At 43.0% G+C, this 27,795-nt stretch overlaps 1 protein-coding gene across 2 annotated transcripts in view; it reads left to right on the top strand.

Moving 5' to 3' along the window:
- Positions 1-1,290: 1,290 nt before the first annotated feature.
- BLOC1S1 (biogenesis of lysosomal organelles complex 1 subunit 1) overlaps positions 1,291-27,795 on the top strand; it is a 91,421-nt gene continuing 64,916 nt past the window's right edge. The window contains exons 1-2 of one of the 2 annotated variants that reach the window (XM_069230631.1): positions 1,291-1,506; positions 16,467-16,539. In XM_069230631.1, the coding sequence (XP_069086732.1) occupies positions 1,446-1,506; positions 16,467-16,539 (134 nt within the window). In that variant the 5' untranslated portion in view covers positions 1,291-1,445. The remainder of the gene's footprint in view (positions 1,507-16,466; positions 16,540-27,795) is intronic. The other variant, XM_069230632.1, reaches the window with a different exon arrangement.

Genomic DNA, 27,795 nt, shown 5'->3' with positions numbered 1-27,795 from the left:
TGCAAAAAACAACTCTGTTTTCTGTGAAGAAATGTGATGTGTCCACGTTGTGTTTTGGGCCATTTCCATTCGTGGGCGCTAGGCCTACCCACGCAAGTGAGGTACCAATTTTATCGGGAGACTTGGGGGAACACAGAGTAGCAAAACAAGTGTTATTGCCCCTTGTCTTTCTCTACATTATTTCCTTCCAAATGTAAAACAGTGTGTAAAAAAGACGTCTATTTGAGAAATGGCCTGTAATTCACATGCTAGTATGGGCACCCCGGAAGTCAGAGATGTGCAAATAACCACTGCTTCTCAACACCTTATCTTATGCCCATTTTGGAAATACAAAGGTTTGCTTGATACCTATTTTTCACTCTTTATATTTCAGCAAATGAATTGCTGTATACCCGGTATAGAATGAAAACCCATTGCAAGGTGCAGTTAATTTATTGGCTCTGGGTAACTAGGGATCTTGATGAACCTATATATCCTCGCAACCGGAAGAGTCCAGCACAAGTAACGGTATATTGCTTTAAAAAATCTGACATTGCAGGAAAAAGTTACAGAGTAAAACGTGGAGAAAAATGGCTGTTTTTTTCAGCTCACTTTCAATATTTTTTTTTTCCAGCTGTTATTTTCTGTAGGAAAACCTTGTAGGATCTACACAAATGACCCCTTGCTGAATTCAGAATTGTGTCTACTTTTCAGAAATGTTTAGCTTTCCAGGATCCAGCATTGGTTTCACACCCATTTCTGTCACTAACTGGAAGGAGGCTGAAAGCACCAAAAATAGTAAAAATGGGGTATGTCCCAGTAAAATGCCAAAATTGTGTTGAAAAATGTGGTTTTCTGATTCAAGACTGCCCGTTCCTGAAAGGTGGGAAGATGGTGATTTTAGCACCTGTAACCCTTTGTTGGTGCCATTTTCAGGGAAAAAACCACAAGCCTTCTTCGGCAGCCCTTTTTTCCCATTTAAAAAAAAAAAAACACGACATTTTCACTGTATTTTGGCTAATTTCTTGGTCTCCTCCAGGGGAAACCACAAACTCTTGGTACCATTAGAATCCCTAGGATGTTGGAAAAAAAGGACGCAAATTTGGCGTGGATAGCTTATGTGGACAAAAAGTTATGAAGGCCTAAGAGCGAACTACCCCAAATAGCCAAAAAATGGCTCAGCGGGGGGGGGGGGGGAGGCCCAGCAGCTAAGAGGTTAACAGTCACTTCCTCCAACTACTAAGCGTGAACGGCTCGTCAGGGGTTAACACTATATAAATGCAATCACAACACATAAATAGTTTTTACTTTACAAACGGTGACTTCGTATTTCGCGCTTAACGATTTCTGGCCCTGCCCTCTTTTGCAGAGGCCGGCCTCTTCCCGTACTCCTCTGCGTCTCAGTGGCAGACAACGGCTTGCAGAAGAGTAGGACCCCGCAGGGTCCCTTGCCGGCACCGACAGTCATGCTCTCCCGCCTCCTGAAGGAGCACCAGGCCAAGCAGAGCGAGCGCCGGGACCTTCAGGGTGAGTCCTCCGGCGCGCGGCCTAGTGTGTCCACAGCATCCCCGGCCTCGAGTAGCCGTGTCACACGGTTGCGTGTGTCACTGTTCTCGGCAGCGTTCGGTGCTTCTCCTCCTCCTTCGCCGGGGCCTACGAAGGGCAGGTCTTGTGACCTGATCTGTGCAGTGAGGACCTTAACTGCGTGTCCACCAAGAAAGAACTGTGTGTGTGACTGGCGAGGGTGTTTTGATTATCTATTACGGTGATTTTCTTTTGGTCATCTGTTTTCCCCCGTGGTGTTTATTTCGGTTACATGGCCCGTTAAAAACTGTTAAACATTAAATAAAAGCATTACTGATCGAAATTATATTTCCGTTTTTGGTGAGCAGAGGGATGGGATTTGGCTGCCCTCCCTCACATAGTATCGTTTTCTGAGATGTATTAAAAAATAACTATCCTAGACAAAACACCTGCTAAATAAACACTTTATCAGGTGAACATCTCCCTGTCCGTCCCAAACGTCGTCTGTTTCGTCCCAAGTTGAGACACTCGCTCCTTATACTTGCTACACTTTTTTGGCTTATTTGCAGGACGGCTTATTTTGTCGAGGGGGTTAACGGGACACTTTTTTTTCTTTCTAATTTTGAACTTGTTTTTTGTAAATTGAGTTTGATTACATGTTACCCAATTTTAAGACATAAAGAAATATTGATATTAATATTTTTGCTTATCAGCCAACAAATATAAATGCCATAAATTCAACAATATTACCATGTAGCTGATTTCTGGCACCTTGATACAAGTAGGGAAACTGTATTGTAAGAAAAAGGAGAATACTTTGTTAACTAAACTTATTTTTAGGCTTCCAACAGCATCCAGTCTTTAGGCAAACATTAGCCAATTATAGTGTTCATTTCGCAAAATCTACCGAGGGTAAAAAAAACTGATTTGAGAGAACTAGGTTGTCGGGATGTTTCACCAGTGATTTGTTTGCATAGTTTCTATGGATACAAATAGGCTAATTGCATAGGGTTCCAGTTTAAGCTAATGCATTATGAGTTGGTGTTAGTCCACCTGTATATAGCAGGTAGCCTTTTTTCTTGCCCTAAATCTGATAGGGGCTAAGGTGTGGATATTCTCTTTTATAAGGAACATGGCAGCAGTGGCAGCTGTTACGAATTGCGCTTGTGTAATTTGATGGTTCTCTGCGTGTTGTATTATACTTTCTGCCATTACATAATTATTCTAAGTGTAGCATTTGCTTGGTCCTTTTAGACATTCCACTGTTATAGATACAATCGGGCAGGATGGCCCATACAAGAAAAAAGCTGAAAACCATAGTGTGAAAAAGGCTGCTTTAATGAGACAGGTGTACAATTCTTAAACCAACAAACCCTGACACAAAGCCATACATACTAAATTAAACCCCTCTTCACTATACAGAATAATAAACTATCCACCCCCCTCAGCCTCTTCCCCTAAGTTGCACCCAAAAATCCCATCACAGCTTTCCTCACTCAAACTTCACTTATGCAATCATCCTGCATACACTCCTGTTGCCTTTTTGCGTCCTAGAATATCTAGACGGGGGCACTCCCTCCTAAAGGACTAAGCTTAGGCAGCAGTTCATACCACCTCATTCCTTCCTTTCCAAACTAATTTACTTGAGCTTCTTTGTTGCGAAACCCCAGCTACTTTCCTCCCCTCCTTGTCTCTACATGACATGCTACCCATTTGATAGGCGTGCCCACGTATCTACACCTCAGTATATTCTCGCCTCGGTCCTGTGACATAACCTAGATGGAAAACAAACAAAATTTAATGGGGCTTGTCCAACCCAACCTCAAATACCTCTGATAGCATTACAACTCCCTCCTTCCCACATGCTTAATGTCTGCGCTTTTCCATTCTCTCCTCTCGATGGCCATGAGTAAACAGAAAGAATGTGTTCTAAAATCCCTCACTGGTAATCCCAACCCCATGACTGCCCTCTGTAGCCCCCAGAGCACCTGCGATGCTGAAAGTTTCGACCCATCTGCATGCTTAAAAACCTCACTGCGGCCGTGTCCATGCCTCGTTAAACGCCCCACCATGTCCATGGGCATCCCTTAGTGTCCAGGCAAGCTTGCAACGATATACAAATCCCCCTCCCTGACTGATCCATCTTCAACCTTGGCACCCAAACCTGGAGAACCTTACTGCAAACCCGTCCATTATTCCCCCCAAACTCCTCCTTTTGCGTTAGTTCCCAGCACCTTTGTAACCCTGCATCCTCCAAAGAACAACCAAACCATAATCACTGAAAACCGCAAACTCTCATACTCATTTCTGCAAACCGTCAGAAGTACAAAGATGATATCCCTCGGAATGTGGAGCATCACCTGCTGCCTTATTCTGCACCGTGCTCCCCTCTCCCTCACCTGACCTTTCAAAATTCTCCTTCCAATTTCCCCCACAGACCGCTCATAACTCCATAGCAACTTTCCAAAAAAAGCCACTATAGGCAACTTACCTGATATGGTGACCACCGACAAACCCCTCTCTATTAGAAGCATAAATAATCACACTACCTGGTTCCCTTTGGCACTTACACCTCCGTAGCTACTCCATCTCTCGGCCCCGACTGCAAAAACCCCTTCCAAGCAAGCCTGGTCGCCCTCCGCGTTGACTCTGACAATGAGCCAATATTAAGTTGAATCACATGCTCTCGCCCACCGACCACAACTGACCCATCACTCAGTCTTCCTATCCTCTGCCTATGGTGAAAGCACACGGAACCTCCGCCACTGAAAACGAGAAAGAGCATCCGCAATTTCATTTTCCACTCCTGCAATGTGTCGTGATCTGTCACATTTGATTTCAAACATTCCAAAACAAAAAATCTTCAACAACTGACAAACGTTTGGCTCTTTTGCAGATTGCTTATTGACAATATTCGCTACGGCCAAATTGTCAACATTAAACATGACTGCATTGTTTGCAAAAAAAAAAAAGTTTCCCTGCAAACAAACCCCAACCACCCAGGGAGGAAATTCCAGAAAAGCTGTGCTTTGTCCCTCCTTTCAGCCCTCTAGCCACTCTTCCGCACACCTCTTCCCTTGCCAATAAATGCCAAAACCGTGGCCCCTGGCCGCATCTGAAAAGGTTCCAAAGACCATTCAACCTGCTTACCCAGCCATGGCAATCCCATTGAATTCATGCAAACATTTCTCCATATCCTCGGATCCTCTTTCATCCCTGCCGTCAAGCACACCCTATGATGGGGCAATGAACTCCAGATAGGACCAAACCCAAACTCCTACAAAAAGTCCTACCCGCCCAGACCACCTTTCAGGCAAAAGTGTGGTTGCCCGGCAGTATCTGAATGTCTCTCCCTGCGCCTTAGACTTTTTCAACATCCTGTCCGACAAATCCAGTAACTTCTGTCTGTTGTTCTCAGGAAGCCTTACCTCCATGCTCCCAGAATCCAGTTCAGTGCCTAGGAAGGTAATCCCTTCATTTGGGCCAACTGTCTTCTCCAAAGCCAACGGGACACCTACATCTGCCATGAGATCCTGAAACTTCTGCAATGTATATGCACATTCCTATGATTCAGGTGAACCCACCACAAGGAAATCATCCAAGGAATGAGTTGTGATCTCCTTCTCTACTGATAAACAAAACAACTTCTGTAAATAAAACATAAAAACTTTAAACAGAGAACAAGAAATGGAACGTCCCACAGGCAACCTTTTGTCTTTGAAGAAAAATTCTGCAAACCGTATGCCTAACAACTCAAAATCAGAAGGGTGCATTGTGAGCAAATGAAAGGCCAACTTAATATATTTTGCTATCAATAAAACTTGCCCCGAAGGACTCACCATCACAATGGCTGTATAAATGGATGCGTAGTGAACTCTAGTATACATCAGAATAAAATAGTTGACTGACATAAACTCCGCACAAGTAAAGTATTTGATCAGACAAATTTCCCCCAGCTCTTTCTTAGGAACAGCGCTAATCGGCGACACATTAAAATGTTTTAAAGGCCAATTCTAAAAGGGTACCTTCCCTCACTTCCTTCAGAGTTTTCCTCCAAACCAAATCCTCATGGCCTTTGACTGACGTCAAATTCTCTGACCATCTCTGTTTCCTTGGCCCTCTCCCTTCCCTTGGCCCTTCATAACCAAAAGAAGGCCCTGCTCAAAACCATCCAACAACAATTTCTTCTCTCCTGGAGTACCCAACTTTGTCAGCCAGTGCCTGATCCTGTGCAACTTAACTGCCATACATGCAGATTCTGTCATGCTCTGCCTCTTTCGGGTCTACCTTGCCACTGACCTCCTGAACAACTCTGCTGCCCAAAGCTACCTCCTCGAGGCCAACATTGGATGGCCATGTACTTCCTTCCACACTTTGAACATTTATGCCTATGTTTTCAATATTCCTGCGAGCACTGTCCCTGGTTGTATGACGAGCAAACTCTGGTAGTACTGGCCTATCCTCGACCCCCTGCACTCACCCCTGCCTGAGTAGGGTGTCCTCAAAAGAGCTTATATATCACTGGCCACCCACTGGCTGTGTATGTAGAGGGAGACAGCCTCTCTGGAGTCATAGTCTGCAAAAACAACTTGTTGTCCATTTGTCCCAAATCCCCGTCTGCATCTTCTAACAACTTGGCTGAAACCCCTCATCGTATCTCACCCAAGCACCCCCCCCCCCCCAAAAAAAAGTGATTTATGCCTTTCTCATCATATCAATGAATTCAAATAAAGCCACATGTTTGGTTTTTTTTCACAGTACACACTTGAATGCTGCTGTCCAGTTCTGTATATTGACATGTACTTTTGGATGCCAAAAAAACTCGTATTCCTCCCCCTTAGAGCCTTCCTTTGCCCTCGCCTCCTTATGAAGGATCTTAAAACCTTCTATGTACTCCCTTTACCATATATCTTCTTTTATTGAAAACATTAAATGAGTCACCAAAGGCTTAGTAATCCCCATATATATAAGGGAGCTTCTTATGTTTTTTTTCCTTGCTTTCTTTCTTGCTCATAGTGTCCGTGTTCCCGCCTTTGACCCCGTGGCCTCTTCTGGCCCCTGCACCACTGTGCCACCTGGACTTCCAAACACCTCTCCTGCTTTTGGCTGCAAACCTCTAGAAGGCTATCTATCCGCCTGTCTCAATGGCAAAGACAAAATGCCTGGTTTCATGATGCTGTAAATGCTCCTCAAGCAGATTGCCTGCTCTGCTACTCACCCTCCCTTCCCTTCATGCAGGGCCTGCCTGCGCGGACTAGAGAAGTCCACTGGCAGTCCCATGACATCATCACCCCGCCCTCCAAACCACAATGCTTCACCACCTGACAGCCTAAAGACACGACTGCATCTCCCAGACTTTCTCCTTCAGGCCTGCACGTGGCATTAAGGCTGCACTTTGCTGCACCCCCTTGGCGCTCACTCTAATGCGGCTTCCTAAGCCTGCCGCACATGTCATAGATAAAGGAGCCCATGGGCAAAGCACACCTGCTTCTGGCCTTGCCTTTTAATAATGCTCACTGCGTTCCCCTCATATAGGTTGCAGCGGGCGAGTCCCGCCCAGACTCCTCTTGCAACTGGTCGTTGGCACGATCACCTGCAGCCCCTTGCCCGCCTCCCGAGCCTTACACAGCTGCTTATGACATACCGGGGCACATCCGTCCTGGAGGGCCTGCCCTGCGCGCTGTCAGTCCCTGTTATACTGCCCACAGATTTACCCTTCAAGCCATGCTAATTCTTGGACTTCAGGGGTGAGCACGCTGCTACCACCCTGGCCCCCTGACCTTCTCATTGACATCCCTTTCTGTGGGACCCAGACCTGTTGCAACACCTGAAGCTGCAGGAAGTCCACTCTGCCTGCCCCCTCTGATGTCATCAAAACGTATTCAACTCTCCCAACATACTAAATTGACCAAATTTGCTACCTCCAAAGAGAAACAGAAAATGGTGCCAGGTGACCACGCGTCCTTCTCCTTAAAGCCTCAAGTCCACCCCTGAGCAAGCCTGACCAGTACCCTTTCCCCCCCGTTTCCTCGGACTGTACCACCCACCCGAAGGTCCCAGAGGGTGGAAAGGCATGTCTTCCCTCTCCGCCACACCCCCTCCAGTCCGTATTATTTGGAAAAAAAAGAACATCTTACTTCTTGGAACTTGTGCTTCAGGTATCTAGCCCTATTGAAACTAACTAGATTTTAAATGCCCTCTGTAAGAAAATGTAGAATCGGGAATGAGTGTGCACTGTTGTGTAATAACCTTCCGTTCGTGTTGTTTCCAAATATTTAAATGTTTCGACTTCTGTTTAAGAACAGTATCCTTTTGAGTAAGCTACCTTGTATTGCTCGCCTAGTCATCTACTTCTATTCCTGCATTGAGCTGGCACCTTAACAGTTAGCTCCATAACTGCACTTTACAAATTGGGTACTCACTTAAATTCATTGATGTTAATGGACCACATTCCTGAGTCAGGACACATTACAATAATGTACAGCATTGCAAGTAGCATACAGTCAGTTACCATTATTATTAGTATTTGGTGTACCATTCTTAGCTTTCCAGTTTTTTGTCTTGGAACTTTAGTTCATGCGTTGCCTGTTGTGGATGCACCTGTCAGAATTATGATGGATAAGCACCACAGCAGAAATATTATTGATTGTTGAATGTTTACATCTCAGTATGCTTCCTGTGCTGTGACAACTTAGTAAGTACAAAGTTAACTTTGTATTTTCTGTACTGGAAGCATTTTCTCTGAGAGCGCTCTTTTCCTGTCTGCTGCTATGAAGATAAGCTTTTCTGGTCTATACTCTACAGTTGGGTTAGGGACCAGATGCTGTAACCCAAGGCATATAATTACCCTGCCCAGAGCCCATACAGATACTCCTGGATTGTTCCTCCTTTGAAGTCATTTGATGACTGATGCTTTGCTAATGGCGATTTATCGTTATGTCGTGTGTTTCAATGCATTCAACCTCATTCTGAGTTCAGTGTTATGTTTAAAATCAAGCACAGACACTATTTAACCCTACCATTCTGTAATACAACAGCACCCACACTTAGTTGACAGTGGATCATAGTATTTGCATAGAATGAGAGGGTGTTAGATTGACTAGATGTTCTGGTCCTCATAAGCTTCATGAACACTTGCTGTGAGGTTTCAAATTTCAGCTTTTACCCCATTGAACTAGTTCAACAGACAACTACGAAGTTATTGGACAATTGTTTTAGATCCCATTATTGTTGAATGATCTATGTTTGACAATGACAACTTGTAGTGGGCTTGGGCCAGCCCATTACTTACCATTGATGGCTTTCTTGTCAATCTCATGTGCTTGCGTCTTATTTGATAGCTTTCCCTCCACTTGTTTGTCCCTCTCCGGTGCATAGCTTCTTTACCATCCTTTTGATTGGATGACTTGTATCCTTCTACTGCTCACATTGAAGTAATTACTTATTTCTTTCTGTTCTCACATGTGCAGCTTCCCCTCCAAATACCTGCCCCATATGCTCAGTTTTGCTCCACTCAATCAAGTTGTCTTTTATTTTTTTTGCTATTAAATTAATATTTCCCACACATTGGCTTCTTTCAGGTGGTAATCCATTGCTCCCTGCCTATCCTGCTGTGGTACTTAAAATGGCGTCTGTTATGCTGTATGTGCTTGTGTGCATGTTGATGCATATGCACATATCTCGTCATGCTGGGTCACTGTAGCTTTATGGCACAGTGATGCGTACAAACCTTGGCACGCTTACTTTATTTCTTTTTTTAAAACAAAAAAATTATTTCCTATAGCAAAAACATTGTGAAAATCAATGGGCCAAAAGGGTGAGACCTGTTGGATTTGCTAATGCTTTATACCGTCTTATGAATTGATTCGGCTTAGGCTTTTCATTGTACTTTTATACGCAAACTCATTTACTCTCACACTAATTTTGTACATTGTGCCAGTAGCACTTTCGTATTTATTGCATAGCCGCAATTAAATTAGATCAGAGCAAGTAACAAAATAACAGATTTTTCTTGATCTTTTCAAAATTAATTTCCATGTGTGCATGAGTATTTTATACTGATTTAATCTGCTTATTGGTATTTGTTATCGATCATGTAAAGGAGATCACACTCCTCTTCCTTAAAAAATTATAATTGGGATTTTATAACCAGTCTTTACCAAACGTTTTAGGACCACAACCCCTTTTTATTTAGAGCTACAAACTTTTGTGACCTGCCTAGCTTTAATGGACATGAGACAGAGCAATATTTTTTTCTTTTTTTTAATGTAATAACAGCAACTGTTTTTGAATGTCTCTACCCTGACCATACCCTCTGACATGGGACTGTGGCAAGGATATTGATCTGCCCATAAAAGTGGCAGATGGTGAATTGCACTAGAGACTGTAGCTGCAACACTTTTCAGAGTTGAAGGCTGGCCAGTGGCATCCGTTCTCTAACATCAAAAGGCTTATGAAAGATGTTATTGTTGTTGATAGCAGTGGTTTTAGCAAACATGGAAAAAATCCTTCTGGAGCTGAGTATGCAGAAGAAGTTTGTCTCCATTTTTGTGTTAAAGCGAGGCCAAGCGGTGCAATATATCACTAACACAGCCAAAGGGGAATGGAGCACTGTACCTGGACACAAGGTCCGAATCCTTTTATTTTAAGCACCGAAGATTAATGGATTTGCCCAGAATCAAAGGACATTGTGCCTGCGCCGGAGATTAAACTTGGTTTCCCAAATCCAAAGTTGGCAGCTCTGGCTGTTAGGTCACATCCATATTTATTCACGCATAAAAGACATACACAAGTGATATAGATTTATATGATCATGTGTAATGAGCACATTCTCTGATTACATGGATTTGTGAAGTAACAAAACAGTAGAAACAAAATACTGGAAGGTTCACTTGGAGCGTTGTTGGGAGTACCTTCAAAGGTTTGTTTTAAAACTGCACTTAAAACCATTGTTCAGCACCTTTGCACTGTCACACAAACATTTAAAGCATTACTTGCATACAGCCAGGACTTTCTCAACCCACCAAAAATCGTCTTGCAATCCCCAGTTTGGGAAATGCTGTTATAACCTACTCTTGAATATTCTACCAATAACTGAATTCTAGAGAACAATTGCGTTTTTTATCATTGCAATAGTCAAGACATGATTAAATTACTACCTCTGTAATTGTCCTTCTAAATTCTAATGGATGCAGGGAGTAGCAAAAAACTTTGATTGCCATGTGTACATGCAGTTTTTAGGATTTTGATATCTTAGTATGTAGGAGCTCCTGATTTAAGTTGCTCATTCTCTTATAGCCTTAGAACCCGCCGTAGCGGGCTCTACCGGCTATTAAAGGCCCGCTCCCCGCGTTAAATGCCCAAGCCGAAGGTGAGGGCATTTAACAAGGGAGAGGGACTTTAATAGCCGGTAGAGCCCGCTACGGCGGGTTCTAAGGCTATTAGAACATTCTGCCACACAGGGCAGAATGTTCTATTAAAAAAAAAATTCACGGAGCCCGAGGGGATTTAAATCCCCTCGGGCTCCGTGAGGCTTTGTTCACAGCTGTTGCTGTGAACAAAGCGAACATTGGAATGTTGGCGCTGCGGGCTTTTACCGGCCTGTAAAAGCCCGCAGCAGTCCATTGTCTTGGGACATGCCAACATTCGAATGTTCTAATAGCAATGTGGTGCTTTGCCAGCAGAAGTCCCAATAGCACAAATTTGCGACTAAGGTTTTTTTTTCTTCCTTCATTTTCAGGGACCAACCCCCAACCTTTTTTTCTTTATACAAAAATGGAGGTACTTAAAATGTCCACAATAATCAAAGTAGTCATTTCACACTTTAACATTTAAATGTACTGAAAAGGTAGAAATCATTGTTTTCTCTTCAGGGACACTTGTCGTGTAACATTTAATCTTCCTTCATCTTAATGGAAACAATTTCTCTTAAAACAGCCTTCTTAACATCAGTCACATAATCCAGTTCCTTATTAGCTAGGCGACACATGACTAGTGGATTATTTCGCTTTTCGAAGGCTTCCTTTTCTAATGGGTGCCCATAGTTTCAGAATGTTAGTTTTAACATTTGTCCATGACAGGATGGTCTGCTAATCTTAACGTTTTGATCTATGATACACCTTCATGATTAAAAGTTTGAAAGAACCTTAAACTGGATTTAATAGCTCCAATTCTTACGTTTTCTTTTTGAAAGGGTTCTCTCAGCGATTGCACGTTTGGTCTACAGACTGTCATGTATTAACTTTGTTTTTTGTTTAGTACAAAAGACATAATTTGTACTGAAAAGTGGGCATGCTTTAAAATATACACCATTCAACCAATCAAGACATTAAATAGGGCAATGTCTTTACATGTATATATTTTTCTCTCCCTATCATTAATGTATCACGCTTTAGAAATAGAAAATTGGGACATTTAGGTAGTGCTCCACTAGATGAGGTGCAGATATGGATTGAAGCCCTGCTCCGATTTCAGAAAAAGGTGTAGACAAAACTCTTTAAAGGAAACTAAATCATGATGCTGTAATGGTCCAATTCTGCTCCCATATATCTGCTACCTTTCCAAATACATACTGGCTGTAACTTCACCTTTGAAATTACACAGAACACTGCTGCTGCTTGGCTAGGCAAGTGCTATAAACACATCTTAGGGATACATACTCTTGATTGTAGATGAGGCCTGACGTTCTTCATTTAAGCTGCCAAGTCCTAGAACGGTTCTATGAAAGCAATACTAATTTGTTAAATAGTCGTGCTCCTTTAGTCTTTCCCAGGAGCATTCCTGGCTGCACTTTTCGTTAATACCTGCTGGACACTTATCATGATGGCACCTCTCACCCTGCCACATCTTGCTCGCTTTATCCTGATCGGCACGCTTATTCCTTAATTCAAAATTCCTGGACCTGCTTTACAAAGTACTCTGTTGCTGTTTTCCATCTATTTGCTTTTACATCGGACCGCTCCCACATACATACATACATACATACATACATACATACATACATACATATATATATAAAATAAAAAAAAATCAGAGGTACAGAAGGTTAGGCAAGCATAGCCTTCGACTGTGCTTGCGATGCGAGGTCCTGCATAGTCGTTGAGAATGCCATCAACAAAGGCTTGCAATGCTAAATCCTGTGTCAAGAATACGTCATGCAGCGGTGGTTCGAGGAGCAGTGATGTGAGGTCCTGTGTTGGGGATATGTTGTGCAGGGGTGGCTCTGATGCGGAGCTGCAAGGTAATGTTACACTTCGTCAGCTCTTCAAAGAGACCACAACTGGGCTGGGAGAGCACCTTCAGACTCACTTCCAAAGGTCCATGACTGGGGTAGCACCATTTCGGGGAGAAGGGATGGGGTAAGACTCACAATGGGCAGAGCCCAGGTGCTGGGTACAGGGGGTTGGACCCTTTTCTGTCCCCGAGGCATTGATCAGGAGGCCCACCAGCTAGCCCTTGGAGCCAATTTGGTGGTTCTATGTTCAAGATGAAGGTCCATTTCATCTCACTCGGGCAGCAGAGTAGCAGCCCTTATTCTGAGTTGTCCACAGGTCCAGATGGGTACTGAGGAGTTGAGCCAGAGTGTCTTCTATTTACTCCTGGTGCCATCTTTGAAGTAGAAGGTTTTGGAGGCTTCCATACCCAGAAGTGTTTGGAACTTATTGTTTCACTGCCCTGGCCCCAGCTTCTGTCTGGGTACAAAAAAACAAGTGTAAACCCTTTGTGAGTTAGCTGAAGCAGAGTCCTTGTGATGTGCAAATCGGAGATGGCCCATCCTGCCAATACCTATTCTCTCCTTTGTCCCACTGTCTGGGAGCAATACACAAAGACCAACTGCCAGCTATACCTAGTCAAGTGACCAAGAATACAGGCTGCATGTACCTTTATATTATGGCTATTTGTATAGCATCCAAATTGCTTGTGAGGGTTTCCAGGCAGTTGAGCAGGTGCTAGGTAAGTGTCCTCTCAGAGCAATTCAAAGAGCCCGGTTTTCAGCTTCTTGTGAAACTCAAGAGATGAATCGGAGGCTCTGGTGTATTATTGGGGGGGGGCGGGGGAAATGGGGAGATAGGGCTGTTCTATGATTTTGTTGTTAGTTATGAGAACTGACAACCTCCTGTTCTGCTCTTGTGAACCCAGTGGATATGTGAGAGTGCGGCTGACTGTGTATGTCAGGCAGATGAAAGTGTATGTGATTGCTGAGTTTGGTGGACCAGTGTTCTGTAAGGTGTATATGTGCGTGAGGAGTTTAAATTGACTGTGTTTGTGAAAGAGGAGCAAGTGGAGCTCTCTGAGGTGGGGAGAAGTGTGGGTTTAGTGTGGGAAGTAGAGTATGAGTTTTGCAGTGGTGTTCTGGATGGTCTGGAGTCTGTCTAGGAGCCGCTTGGAGATTCCAGCGTAGATAGTGTTGCCGTAGTCAAGGCTGCTAGTGATCAGTGCTTGTGTAACATTAAGTCTGGTGTTCTGTGGCAGCCACTTACTGATTTTTCATAGGCTACTTAGAATGTGGAAGCAGGCGGCACACACTACATTGGCTTAAAACACCAAACATTGACCTTTGTACCCCTTTGATGTTTAAAAAAAAAAAATTAGGATGAATCAGGGCTGAGACTAAATGGAACGCAGATCACGTCAGTAGGTGCACTGTCCATTGTTAGGTTGACGCCTCATGAATGCTGGGCAGGTGGTGATCTCTACAGCAGGTTTCTTGACTTGGCTTTGGAGGGGAGTGTTAAGTGGTAGAGCAGCCAAATTCCAACCAAGAGGGTGGATCAAGTAGAGTTATTGATGTGCAGCACCCCCCTTCAATCAAATCAGAGATGGCCCATCCTGTCAACACATATTCCCGCTTTGTCTCACTGTCTGGGAGCACTACACAAAGACCAACTGCCAGGAACAAGTCATGGGACCCTGGAGAAAGGCTGCAGACACCAAATGGCTGTGACAAAAATTGCAAACTTTCTAAAAGAAGCATTTTCAGAATTGTGACTTAAAATTAACTTTACCATTAAAGAGTTTTAAATTACAATTCTATAGACACCAAGCTCGAACGTCCTACCTGCTCCCAATTGAAAGGTACCACTTGTTAAATGTAATATAGTAACCCAATGTTATCCCATGGGAGGGGTAGGGTTCAAAGTAGTGAAAAACTAATTTAACTACCAGGACATATTCAAATACTTTGGGCCTTTCCCTCTGGGCTGTATAGGGCTTAACCTAGGGGTGGTGTGTATGTATTAAAAAGGAGGTTTGGGCCTGGAAAGTGGTTGATCTTGCTTGGTTGAAATATCCGTTTTAAACCACACACACAGGCTGCAATGGCAGGTCTGAGGTATGTTTAAAGGGCTACCTAAGTGGGTGGCACACACAATTAGTTCTGCAGGCTCACAAGCAGCATTTACATTTCAGGCCCTGGATACATGTAGAGGCACACTACCAGGGACTTATAAGTAAATTAAATGTGGCAGTTGGCTATTAGCCAATTTTACCGTGTTTTAGGGAGTGAGCACACACACTTAAGCACTGATTATCAGTGGTAAAGTCCACAGAGTCCTAAGGCCAACAACAATGAGATCTGCAAAAATGGAGCAGTACGGCAAAAGGTTTTGAGGGAAGACCACCATAAGGCTGACGGGTCAAACCTTAACATTCTATTCATATATTGGTCAAACCAAGAAACATTATTTCCAGACATGGGTATAGAAAAAAATTCACTGTCGATCTTTCAAGCCCCTCAAGATTTTGACTATGCAAGATTGAAGGCAGGGTTACAGTAGTTCTTGTAGTATTTTAGGTTTGAGCAGGGAAAGTGTACTGTGTTCCCTACAACATCTTTCATTCCCCCTCTTGGTATCACAGTAAGATGGAGCAGTACAGATAACCAGGTGATCAGAGGATATAATGCACCTCTGAGAGGAGGTGCAGGTAAAAGGCACTCTTCACATTATTTGGTATTCGGAGGGCATGGTATAAACCCCTTGCGCAGAGCTCGTAATCTTGCAAAGCATGGTAGCAGATAAGGGGTCTTGTGATGCAGATCCAATGATGCATTACTTATTGGGGTGATCCAAGGTATGTGTCTAGATGAGGACCTGACGAAGATCAGGGGTAACTCAGAGGCCATGGGGCAGATCACAAAAAGATGAACGCCCCATTGGCTGTTGTAAGGCTTGGTTAGGTGTTGAGTGTGGGCCCTAGGTTAGCTTGGATGGCAAGAGGTATATTAGGTGGTAAAGTGCACATTGGTGGGTACTGTAAGGGCCTCATGCAAGTCAGGTGGTGTAGTGCATGTAAGGTAGAATTGTACAGGTCATCAAGAGGGCTCAGAGTGTAAGGTACTTGATTCAGTGTTGATCAGATACTGTTTATAGAGAATTATGCAGATGGGAGGCAATGATAAAGGTAAATGAGACCTGATGTGGATCAGGGGAGGCAGTGGCAGCACAGTCCAGGTCAGGAAGCAGAGTAAAAGAGGAAATAACACCAGGGAGGGTAGTGGGTGCACAAAGTGCAGGTGAGATGGCACTATACTGATTGGGCGAAGACAATAAGGCATGGCACTGCCCTGGGGGAACAGGGCAGGGCAAGGGGCCTAGTGTAGATCAAGGAGTGCATGACGCAGGCCAGAATGCACAGTGCAAGAACCCGGTGCAGGTCTGAGGAAACTGTACGACTCTATAGAAGGGTGCACGTAAAGGACTCCATTAAAGGGTGGTGTAAGGGCAGTGTACTGGTGATGGAGTACACTGCAATTCGGGAGCTGTTATTCGTAGAACATGGGGTATGTCAGTTGGTGATCGGTCAGGTGCAGGTAATAGGGCATGTTGTCGATTTTGGCTCTGTCCAGAGGGCATACAGAGGCTCTCAAACATATTGCTGTCTCTAGTCCACTGCTTATTGTCACTGTCTTTTTTTTTTTCTTGCCTTAAAGTGTCAACTCTACTGAATTTGTCCTCTGTTTTCAGAAAAGAGACGAAAGGAGGCGATTACGGCAGCAACGTGTTTGACAGAAGCACTGGTGGATCACCTAAATGTGGGGTAAGCAGCAATCAGCACCCCTTCTCTCTAAATGGGAGGGAGAGGGCCAGACAGGTGTGTATGTGTTGACACTGTGCATTGAAGACTAGTTTCTCACCAGACATAGGTTGACAGGTCTTTATACATCCACAGATATAGAAGATTATGGAATCAAACAGTGCTGTGCCTGTACTGTTCTTCACTGAATATCACAGCTCACCTAAATGGGAACCGACACAGCTCTGTTTGTTAGAACTCGCGATCCGCTTTTGCAGTCGGCACCTCACAGAACAGAAGAGTATTGCCAGACTTAGGCAGCCACCCTTGTCTCAAAAAAGCCAAGGCACTTCAATGCCCGAATGATCTAAACAATGTTGTGGGTGCTCTTTATGCTGCACTGAACACTGTAGCATAATCACACATAGGCCACGCCAGACCTTGTCACGTCCTAAAGTTTGTCGCTAGTAACTTAAACCATGTACACCACATTGCATGTCTTCTGCATAAACCTTTTACTTGTAAGTAGTGTGATGCCGTTCTTCTGTCTCACTCAGACTTCTTAAAATAAAGAAGTTAAAGTATCTCAAGCTTGAAATGCTTTTGTGCCTTGGTGAAAAGTTTGAATAGAATTGTGAGAAAAGCAATACATTTAAAACAAAGTGTGAGGGAAGTAATATGCGAGAAATGCATTAATTCGGAAAAAACAATAAAAAAAATTACTTTTACGAGTGTGTGAAGTAAATTTGAGAAATGCTAATTGTGTTTGTTTAAAGAACAAAACACAGAACTGAAGGAAGTCTAGCTAGCATTTAATCCAAAAATTACAAGCAGCACAGGGAAAGATTTAAAGACTGTCATTTCAACTGACCAGCGCTTTTGCCAAAAAAGGGTCAGTTGCAACACAGTGCTAACATACATACAATTTAGGCTTGTGTGTATGTATGTAAATTTTTTATATATATATGTTCGATGGCATATGTAGCTGCAGATACACATGCTATACATATCCCTTCCGACATCTAGTGTTGGGCTTGGAGTGTTACAAGTTGTTTTTCTTCGAAGAAGTCTCTTTTTAGAGTCACGGGGTTGAGTGACTTCTCTCGTTTCCTTTGTGCATGGGCATCGACTCGATTGTTAGATTGTTTTCTTTCCGTTGTCTGGTTCGGACGTGTTTCCTCTCGCTCTGAGATTTTGATTCGGAAAGCCTTAGAAAACCTTCTTATTCGTCGATATTCTTTCGATCACGTTTTCCATCTTGCATCGAACCATTAGTACTGTCAGAACCTTCTTTTTTGCCCTTCGGGGCACGTGCGCCCAACTCGGGTCTATTCGGGCCCACCGTGTGGAAAGCCTGATGGATCGGACTCCATTCCGATTCTGCCTTCGGTGCCACGTGAAGTACCCCTATACAGACCAGCACTTGGTTTGAAATTTGTGCCTTTCTCCAGACCATCGGGAGGAAAATTGTGAGGCCTGTCGATCATTTCGTTCAAAGAAGACCCTCAGATACCAAAGAGCTAGAAGACTCAAAATGGTGTTGAAAAGCAGTGAACATCTCGATGTCGCTGAAGAAGAGCAGGCGCAGACAGCAGTCTCCATCTGAGACACAGACTCCAAACAGTAATAAGAGGATGCCAGACCCATCACAGCTGGACAGTATGAGTACGTCTGTCCCTACACCCCTGCACAAAAGACATTTAAAGGCCTTGGGTACACCACTGCCGAAAGGCCATGGTTCCGCCCGAAAAAAGACTGTTGGCGACCGTCCTTCGGGGTTGGTGCCGAAAAAGGCCACTCCTCCGGCTACTTCGGAGTCGAGTATATCGGTCAAAGGCTCAGTTTCGGATTCCAGTAAAAAAGCCCTTTCTTTGGAGTTGAAAATTTTGGCAGTCGGCTTCGGAGCAGAGACCCTCCACTACCTTTTCGGGACCGAAAAAACAACAAACTTCGGAGCCGAAAAAAAACTCATATACAGAGGAACAAGGACTTTCAAAAAAATTTAGAGAATCCCATAAAACCTCTGAGGAAGAGCCTGACTTTGAGCCCATTTTGCAAATCGTGGATGAGAGACAATCCAGAATACACATCCATAAAGAGACAGGAAGAATTGTCACTGCAACTCCTTTAAAAACAAAAAGAAAGCTGGCTTTCCTAGAGGAACTGGACTCTGTACAGCCACCAGCAACGATACAAAAACAAAAGGAGAAACCAATACCTCTTCATACTTCTCCTCCTCATTCTCCACAATTATCTGTCTCACCTCACAACAGCCCACCACCAATGCCTTCTCCAACACATTCATTATATTCACAGGGAGATACCGCAGACCCGTGGGATCTTTATGACCCTGAACCCATCCCAGATACTTATCCATCAAAACCTTCTCCACCAGAAGATACCACTGCATACAATCAGGTCATATCCAGGGCAGCAGCTTATCATGGGGTAACCATGCATTCAGAGTCATTGGAAAAAGATTTCTTATTTAATACATTATCTTCTACACATTCCAAGTACCAGTGTCTCCCAATGTTACCAGGCATGGTAAAACACGCAGACCAAATTTTTAGCGAGCCTGTAAAACCTAGGATTATCACCCCTAGAATTGATTAGAAGTATAAGCCTGCACCCTCTAACCCAGATTACACTACTCACCATGTCCCTCCAGACTCAGTGGTAGTCAGTGCAGCAAGAAAGAGGGCAAATAGCCAGTCTTCAGGAGATGCACCTCCTCCTGATAAGGAGAGCAGAAAAGTTGCTGCAGCAGGGAAAAGAGTTGCTAAACAGGCAGCAAATCAGTGGAGAATTGCAAATTCTCAGGCACTTCTAGCCCGCTATGATAGAGCCCATTGGGATGAGATGCAAGATTTTACACAGCATCTCCCAAAAGAGCACCAGAAGAGGGCATAGCAAGTAGTAGATGAGGGGCAAGCTATTAGTAATAATCAAATAAGATCTGCCCTTGATGCTGCTGATACACCTGTAAGGAGCGTAAACACTGCCATCACAATCAGAAGACATGCATGGCTGTGCTCCTCTGGTTTTAAACCAGAAATTCAACAGGCTGTACTTAACATGCCTTTTGATAAAAAGCACCTCTGTGGCCCAGAAGTGGATACCACTATTGAAATACTGAGAAAGGATTCAGATACTGCAAAAGCAATGGGCACTTTGTACACCACCCCATATAGAGGTTCATTTCACAGGCCACAGTTTCGAGGAGGTTTTAAACCACAGTCCACAGATGCTTCCACCTCCCAAACAAGGCAACCACAACAAACCCAGTATCAACGAGGTAGCTTTAGAGGATCCTACAGAGGTCAATACTTTAGAAATCTAGGTAAATTCCAAACCTTTAAACAAACAATACAACCTAAACAGTGACTTCCTTCCCTCCCTTCCACACATCTCCTGTAGGGGGAAGACTACAGCAGTTCCACTCTCATTGGCAAAATATCACCACAGACAACTGGGTATTATCAATTATCTGCAGTGGCTGTTGCCTAGAATTGATATCTGCCCCTCCAAACATTCCACCAAGATATCACAAGTTGTCCCCCGAGCATACAGTTTTGTTACAACAAGAGGTACAATCTCTACTGTTCAAACAAGCAATATAATTAGTTCCACAGTCCCAACAAGGAACAGGAGTATACTCACTATACTTCCTAATTCCCAAAAAAGATGGCACCCTCAAGCCCATGTTAGACCTCAGGCCCCTCTATCTATAATTCTTGTCAGTGCATTTTCACAAGGTAGCTCTGCAAGATGTTATTCCACTACTGCAAAAACAAGATTTTGACCTCAAAGATGCGTATTTCCACATGCCCATCCACCCAACTCCCAGAAAATACCTCAGGTCTGTCATAGCAGGAAGAAACTACCAGTTCAAAGTGTTACCATTTGGCATAACAACAGCTTCAAGGGTGTTCACAAAGTGTCTAGCAGTAGTAGCGGCATACTTAAGAAGACAACACATCCATGTCTTTCCATATCTAGACAATTGGCTAATAAAATCAAGCAATCTTACACAATGCCAAAAACATACTCGTTATGTGATAGAAACTCTGCACACACTAGGGTTTTCTACAAGCTACCAAAAGTCACACCTTCAGCCAGCACAAGTACAACAGTATCTAGGTGCAATCCTAAATACTCAGCTAGCTCTAGCTTATTCATATATACAAAGGACACAAGCATTTCAAAATTTAATACCACTCATACAGCCAAATCAACAATACACTGTAAGATTTATCATGAAGATTCTAGGAATGATGACATCTTGCATAGCAATAATCCCACATGCAATATTAAATATGAGGCCCTTACAACAATGGTCACAAGCACACGGTCAACTTCAAGATCTAGTGTTGATGGACCGCCAAACACGTATGTCCCTTCAATGGTGGAATTGCAGAAATTTAATAAAGGGGCTGTTGTTTCAAGACCCTGTGCCTCAGACCATAACTACAACAGATGCATCAACGATTGGTTGGGGAGCTCACCTAAACAATCAAACCATTCAAGGGCAATAAGATGTCAAACAGAAACAGCTACACATAAACAACTTAGAATTATTAGCTGTGTTCTTTGCCCTAAAAGCATTTCAACCTCTTCTCAAACAGAAGAATATTCTCATAAAAACGGACAACATGACAACCATCTATTATCTAAACAAACAGGGAGGGACACATTCATCTCAGCTGTCTTTCTAGCCCAAACAATTTTGAAATGGGCAATTCACAATCAAATTCATCTACTAGCACAATACATTCTAGGAATAGACAATCAATTGGCAGATCTCCTCAGCAGAAATCACCAACAAACACACGAATGGGAGATTCACTCCCAAGTACTTCAAAGGTAATTTCAAAGGTGGGGAACACCAGACATAGATCTATTTGCAGCAAGCGAAAAGGCAAAATGCCAAAACTTTGCATCCAGACACCCACATCCCTTATCCAAGTTCAATGCTCTATGGATCAATTGGTCAGGGATATTTGCTTACGCTTTTCTCCCACTCATTCCATTTCTAGTCAACAAATTACGTCAAACATCACTCAACATGATACTCATAGCACCAACATGAGCACGCCAACCTTGGTACACAACACTATTCGACCTATCTGTAGTACCTCACTCCAAACTCCCAAACAGACCAGATTTGTTAACACAAAACAAAGGTCAAATCAGGCATCCAAACCCCCAGTGCTCTCAATCTAGCGATTGGGCTCCTGAAGTCACAGAATTTGTTTATTTAAATCTTCCATCAGAATGTATGGAAGTAATTAAATAAGCACGAAAACCTACTACTAGACAGTGCTAAGCGAGTAAGTGGAAATGATTTGTCTAATATTGTCAATCTAAAACCATAGATTCACTTACAGCATCTGTACAAGATATTTTATGCTATTTACTTAATTTACAGAAATCAAATTTGGCTTTTTCATCTATTAAAATACACCTTGCTGCAATATCTGCATACTTACAAACTATTCAGCATACTTCTCTATTCAGAGTTCCTGTTATCCAAGCCTTCATGGAAGGATTAAAACGCATCATTCCACCTAGAACACCGCCTGTTCCATCATGGAATTTAAATATTGTACTTACCAGACTCATGGGCCCACCTTTTGAACCCATGCACTCTTGCCAAATTCAATTTTTAACATGGAAGGTTGCTGTTCTATCCAGGTGGCTGGTTCACCTGTTCGGTATAAGTCAATAAGGACGCTCAATGAAGGACCACACGCAAATTATGAATAAATTTGGCTTTACTACAATTTCAGATAAATGCAGACATTTAGCACATTAACAATAGTGAAATAAGCATGACAATGAAAAGCACCTATTCATATATATGTACACTACAGATAGTATCTATGTATACGAATGAGCAAAGAGTTCATTGACAGACTAAGAATAGTAAATAAAAAAAATATCTATATAAATGTTTATATATCAGTACACTACAAAGAGCATCTATGCATACGTCTGAGTACAGAGTTCATTGACAGATATAAACTTGGAATAACTGTATACCAACATGTGATACACTACGATGTTCAGGGAGCAGAATATTAACGAGTTGAGCACTTCAGATAAGCTTTGATTTACTGCACACTAAAATGCACATTTCAGTTACTGTGGCAGACTCCCACTACGATGTTCAGTAAAGCAGGAAAAGAACTATAAATGAGCTGAATTTCTCAGATTATAAAAACAGTGCAAGTATAATAATCAATCATAATAATAGAGCAGAGAAACGAAAAGCCTTTCATCCCTGGGTGGAACTTAACTTAGTCACTTAGTCCACGAGTGCTGGGAAGCCCTCTACCGCCCGCTTGGACCTCTCTCCCCCTCGAGCGTCACGGTCTTGGAACAGCAAAACAGGGAGGCAGCGCTGGGTCTGAAGATGACAGTTTCATAACTCCATCTGCGATCTTCAAAATTCCCTCACCCACCTTTCAGTGTTTAAATAACCTGAAGCTTGGATTCTACCCCTTCCAGTATTTTCTAGCTATGTATGTTATCAGTACATGTCTCTTGGCTGCCTTGCCATTCCCTGGCCATTGTTTTCATTCCATCTTTTACTGTGGTCTCGTTCTCAAGGCTGAGACTGACTCCTTTACAGCCTGTTTCTCACACATGCAGCTGCGAATAAGTTTATCTATGGAATGTCAAAAGAAAACCAGCTTGAAAGCGAACATCGTGAATTTCTTTCACGTTGTTCTGGCTTCGGCAGGCATCACGCTCATCTACACTGTTCAAGCTAATTAACCCTTCGCGTTATAATGTCTTCCGCATCTTTCCCTACTGCTACACTGATCAGTTGCCTTCCTTGTGGCTATTACTTCGTCAAGAAGAGTTAGTGAAATACAAGCATTTACTCTTCAAGAACCTTTTTTCCAAGTGCACAAACATAAGGTTGTACTAAGAACAAATCCAAAATGTTAACCAAAAATAGTATCTCCTTTTCACATCAATCAAACAGTGGAATTGCCAGTCTTCTTTCCACAGCCAGATTCTGTGGCAGAAAGAGCTCTTCATACCCTAGATCCCAAAAGAGCTCTTATGTACTACATAGACAGAACTAAAGATTTTAGGAAAACAAAGCAACTTTTTGTTGCTTTCCAACAACCACATACAGGCAATCCTATATCAAATCAAGGTTTAGCAAGATGGATTGTTAGATGTATACAAACATGTTATATCAAAGCAAAGAAACAACTTTTGATAACTCCCAAAGCATATTCTACAAGAAAGAAAGGTGCAACAAAGGCTTTTTTATGAAACATATCAGTGGTGGACATATGTAAAGCAGCTACATGGTCAACACCTCATACATTTACAAAACACTACTGTGTTGATGTATTCTCACAGCAACAAGCCACTGTAGTCCAAGCTGTCTTAAGGACTTCATTCCAAACAACTTCAACTCCTACAGGCTAGCCACCACTTTTTGGGAGGACTAACTGCTTTGTAGTCTATGCATAGCTTGTGTATCTGCAGCTACACATGCCGTTGAACGGAAAATGTCACTTACCCAGTGTACATCTGTTCGTGGCATGTAGTGCTGCAGATTCACATGCACCCTCCCTCCTCCCCCGAAGCCTGTAGTCGTTTACGTTTCTAACATTTGTACATATGTATATACATTTATATTTGCATGGACATCTCTTTATATTTCTATACTCTATCACTCCTTTCTTCACCCTCTGCGGGAAAACAATCTAACAATGGAGTCTGACCATGCGCAATAGAACCGAGAGGAGGAGTCACTCGATCCTGTGACTCTAAAAAGACTTCTTCGAAGAAAAACAACATGTAACACTCCGAGCCCAACACTAGATGTTGGAAGGGATATGGATAGCATGTGAATCTGCAGCATTACATGCCACGAACAGATGTACACTGGGTAAGTGACATTTTCCATATAATATACTTTCTCTCAATTCAAGTCCATGGAACCCATCCACATGATGCAAGCTTGATACTTTCGGCAAAACTTATCTTGTCTATGAAGCATGTGGCCGGATCTTCTCTCCGAGGAAGAGCAAGACATACTTGAGGAGGACTTATCATTCATACAATCAATACTGGGCTCAATATTGTCCTGAAATCCTACTTCCCTCTGCCAAGTTTGAAAGCGAGGCTGTGTTTTTCTGGAAATTTACATATTAACTACCTGCAATAACATGACTTCAGGGCCTACTTGAGCCATTAAAATTAGCAAGTGCACACAGAGACTGAATGTTCCAAAACACTGTAAAACTATGCACATATTTGATAATAAAATAGTGATACATTATTGATCATATATGTAAAACAACAATACTGTAATGCATAGGACTATAGAAGTATGATACAATTGAGAATACAGGATTAGATTTTCACATGCTGAATCCTATACAGCTAGCATTGAGTTTAAAGAAAAATGTCACACTTGTTCTCTAAATGTAAGTTATTGGTATGTTTATAGTGCACAGTCTGCTATTGAAATGTTGCCTACCTGTCACCCATTGGTAGTCAGGGGGTATTCCCGAAAGCTAAAATTAGATGAATTTTTCAAAATGTATACTGTTCCGCCAACATATGACCCCTTTTAAAAAATAAAAAAAACAACCCCTGGCGCCCCAACACATCTGAGACCATACGTAGCCACAGGTAAGCTGGGCGATATTGCACGTAACCCTTTTTCTTCAGTAGGGGAAGTAAAAATCTTCATCTAAAAGGGGCATAAAAATCACAAAACAAGGTAAAATTAATTAAAGACTGTGAAGACACCCCATCAAACGTGCAAATTTGTATAGATTTTGGATCATATTGGCTGAGCGGGAACCCCAGATTACATCTGATTACATCTAATCGGAAGCAAGTAATAAGTGTCCTTTCCCAAACATTTTGTACCACCAAAAGGTACACCTCAGGACCCTCCTGCGATTTCAGCATTAAAAAAAATCCCTCACAGTTGGTTTCATTAATTCCTTTGCCTTCCTATTAGTTCTCAAAATTTTATAAAAGTTCTCCTTCACCCACGGCTTGTCGATGCGTGTTAAACATTGTGGGGCGTTAAATAATTTTGGACGTCCAAGAAGCGTGGCGGCCTCTCTTATATATGTCATCCAAGGAATATCCAAGCCTCTGTCACAAGGCAGACAATCACGGATCACCTCCCTATTTAGGGAGGCACAATCCTTAGACTACACAGAGATCCACAGCAGGAGAGGCATGATCTTGATGCCATCACCTACAAACTCAAAGTTCAATTCCTTGTGTAGGCAAAACCCAGAAGTGTTTTGCCCCACACTCCGTAACCTTCTGCAGGGCTGATTTTCCTCTATCTGGGGAGCCATACTACCCGAGCAACCCCAGAGTGGTGCCCTGTACGTAAGGACCGGGGGGCATTTACTCCTGTATACCTCTAGAAGAGGTGCTATAGGCTTGTTTCCCACTCTAGTTGTGAAATCAAAGCACCTACTTCGGCGTTAAAACAAGCACATCGCCTCGCTATGCAGGGCTTCCATGACCCTTTGTCATCAAAAGTCAAACCTAAATAGGGAAACTCATGCGTATGGCTGATTTTTAAATCAGTTCATCACCAGAGCCCCTATTTTGCTCAACGGTTTGCCGCAGACCATAAAATGTGTTTTGCTGATGTTCACCTCTAAATCTAAGTCCAACATGAAGTCAACATAGGCATTTACCGCCACACAGAGACCATTCATAGTGCAGGCCAATAGTGCAGTGTCATCTGCATAAATCAGGGACAGCACACTCTTTCCATTTATCTTAGGGACGTCTTTGCATCTATCAACCAAAAAGTTGTGCAAATAATTTGTATATAAAAGGAACAACGTGGGGGCCAGAATACACCCCTGTCTCACACAGCTATTGAAATTAAAAGATTCCGTGCATTCCCCATGGGTACCATACCTCACCAAAGCATTAGTTCCAGAGTAAAAGTATCACAGCAGCCCCACGATTTGTGTCTCCATGGCCATCATGGCTTGATGTCCCCATAATTTGTACGATTTACTTTATGAAAAGCACTGCTAAGGTCCATGAAGGCCAAATAAGAGTACCCCCTTCGCCTGAGTGTATTTACCAATCAACATACGCAAGTTCAAACACTTCTCCTGAGCCCCCAACCCTTTCCTAAAACCATACTGCACCATACTCATCAGATCCTGCTCTCACCCACTCCTCAATATGTCATAAAACAATAGGACCCAAGATTTTCATCGATGAGTCTAGGAGTGAAATCGGGCGATAGGATCACTGCGGTTTCCCTTTTTAAACACAAGAACAATGCAAGCAGATTTCCAGGAGGGAGGGATTCCTACACTCATTGCTGTATTTAGGACATTAAGAATTATAGGTGTCCACAACTGAGAATTTCTCTTGTACAGGTCCATGGGGATTGCATCAGGACCAGGCGCTTTGAGACTGCCTATCCTGCAGAGCCACCACCACCACCACCACCACCACCACCTCCTTCTCCAGCGTAAATCTGATGGACAGATTTGGGGTAGCACCAAACAAATCATCTATTTCCTCAACCCAGATCACTCCCAAGAAGACACTACAAAAAATGGTTCACCCACTCCTTGGGGAATATTACCATCCAGACCCGCAGATGTACCAGTCTCAAGGGTTACCCCTATTTACTATCTTCCAGAACGGGCTTGAGTTTTTAGTGCATGATGCTAACTCCAAATCCTCCCAAGCCTGCTCCTTGAGCTGCCGTTTTCTCTCCTTCAGAGCAAGCTTGTACTATGCCCTCACACTACTCACATAAACCTTATCTTAGGCTGCATTTTCAATAGCTTCTTCAGAGTTTTCCTCGCCGCGTGACAGGGTTTATTTAGCCATCCACCCTGCTCCTTAGTAGTGGCCTCTCCATTTTTAGTCAAAGTAGCTTTAATGGAACCATTTATTTTATCCGCGGCATCAATAGCCTTCCCAGTGAGGGGGAGTCAGCCAAGAGAATCACTAACATTAGGTTTAAATTTTGGCTCACCACCTGTAAAGATGAGTCAAAATCCAACGATGAGATGTAGGTTCTTTATTTGGAGCATCCTATCCACCTACAATTGCAGGACATCCATCTCTCTTCTGAGTCTCAGCAACTCTCTCTTAACATTCCACAATCCCAATGTGATGTCATGAGTGACATCTACCTCAGGAATGGAATCCCTTACATTCTACCATCTGCTGAGATGCCATGAAAGACATCTACCACACACCTTCCCTCTTAAAGATAGGATACAAGAT

The sequence above is a fragment of the Pleurodeles waltl genome, chromosome 4_2 (assembly GCF_031143425.1).
Source record: "Pleurodeles waltl isolate 20211129_DDA chromosome 4_2, aPleWal1.hap1.20221129, whole genome shotgun sequence".
Classification (NCBI taxonomy): Eukaryota; Metazoa; Chordata; class Amphibia; order Caudata; family Salamandridae; genus Pleurodeles; species Pleurodeles waltl.
Note: the sequence above shows the minus strand (reverse complement) of the source record. Positions and strands in the feature narration are given on the sequence as shown.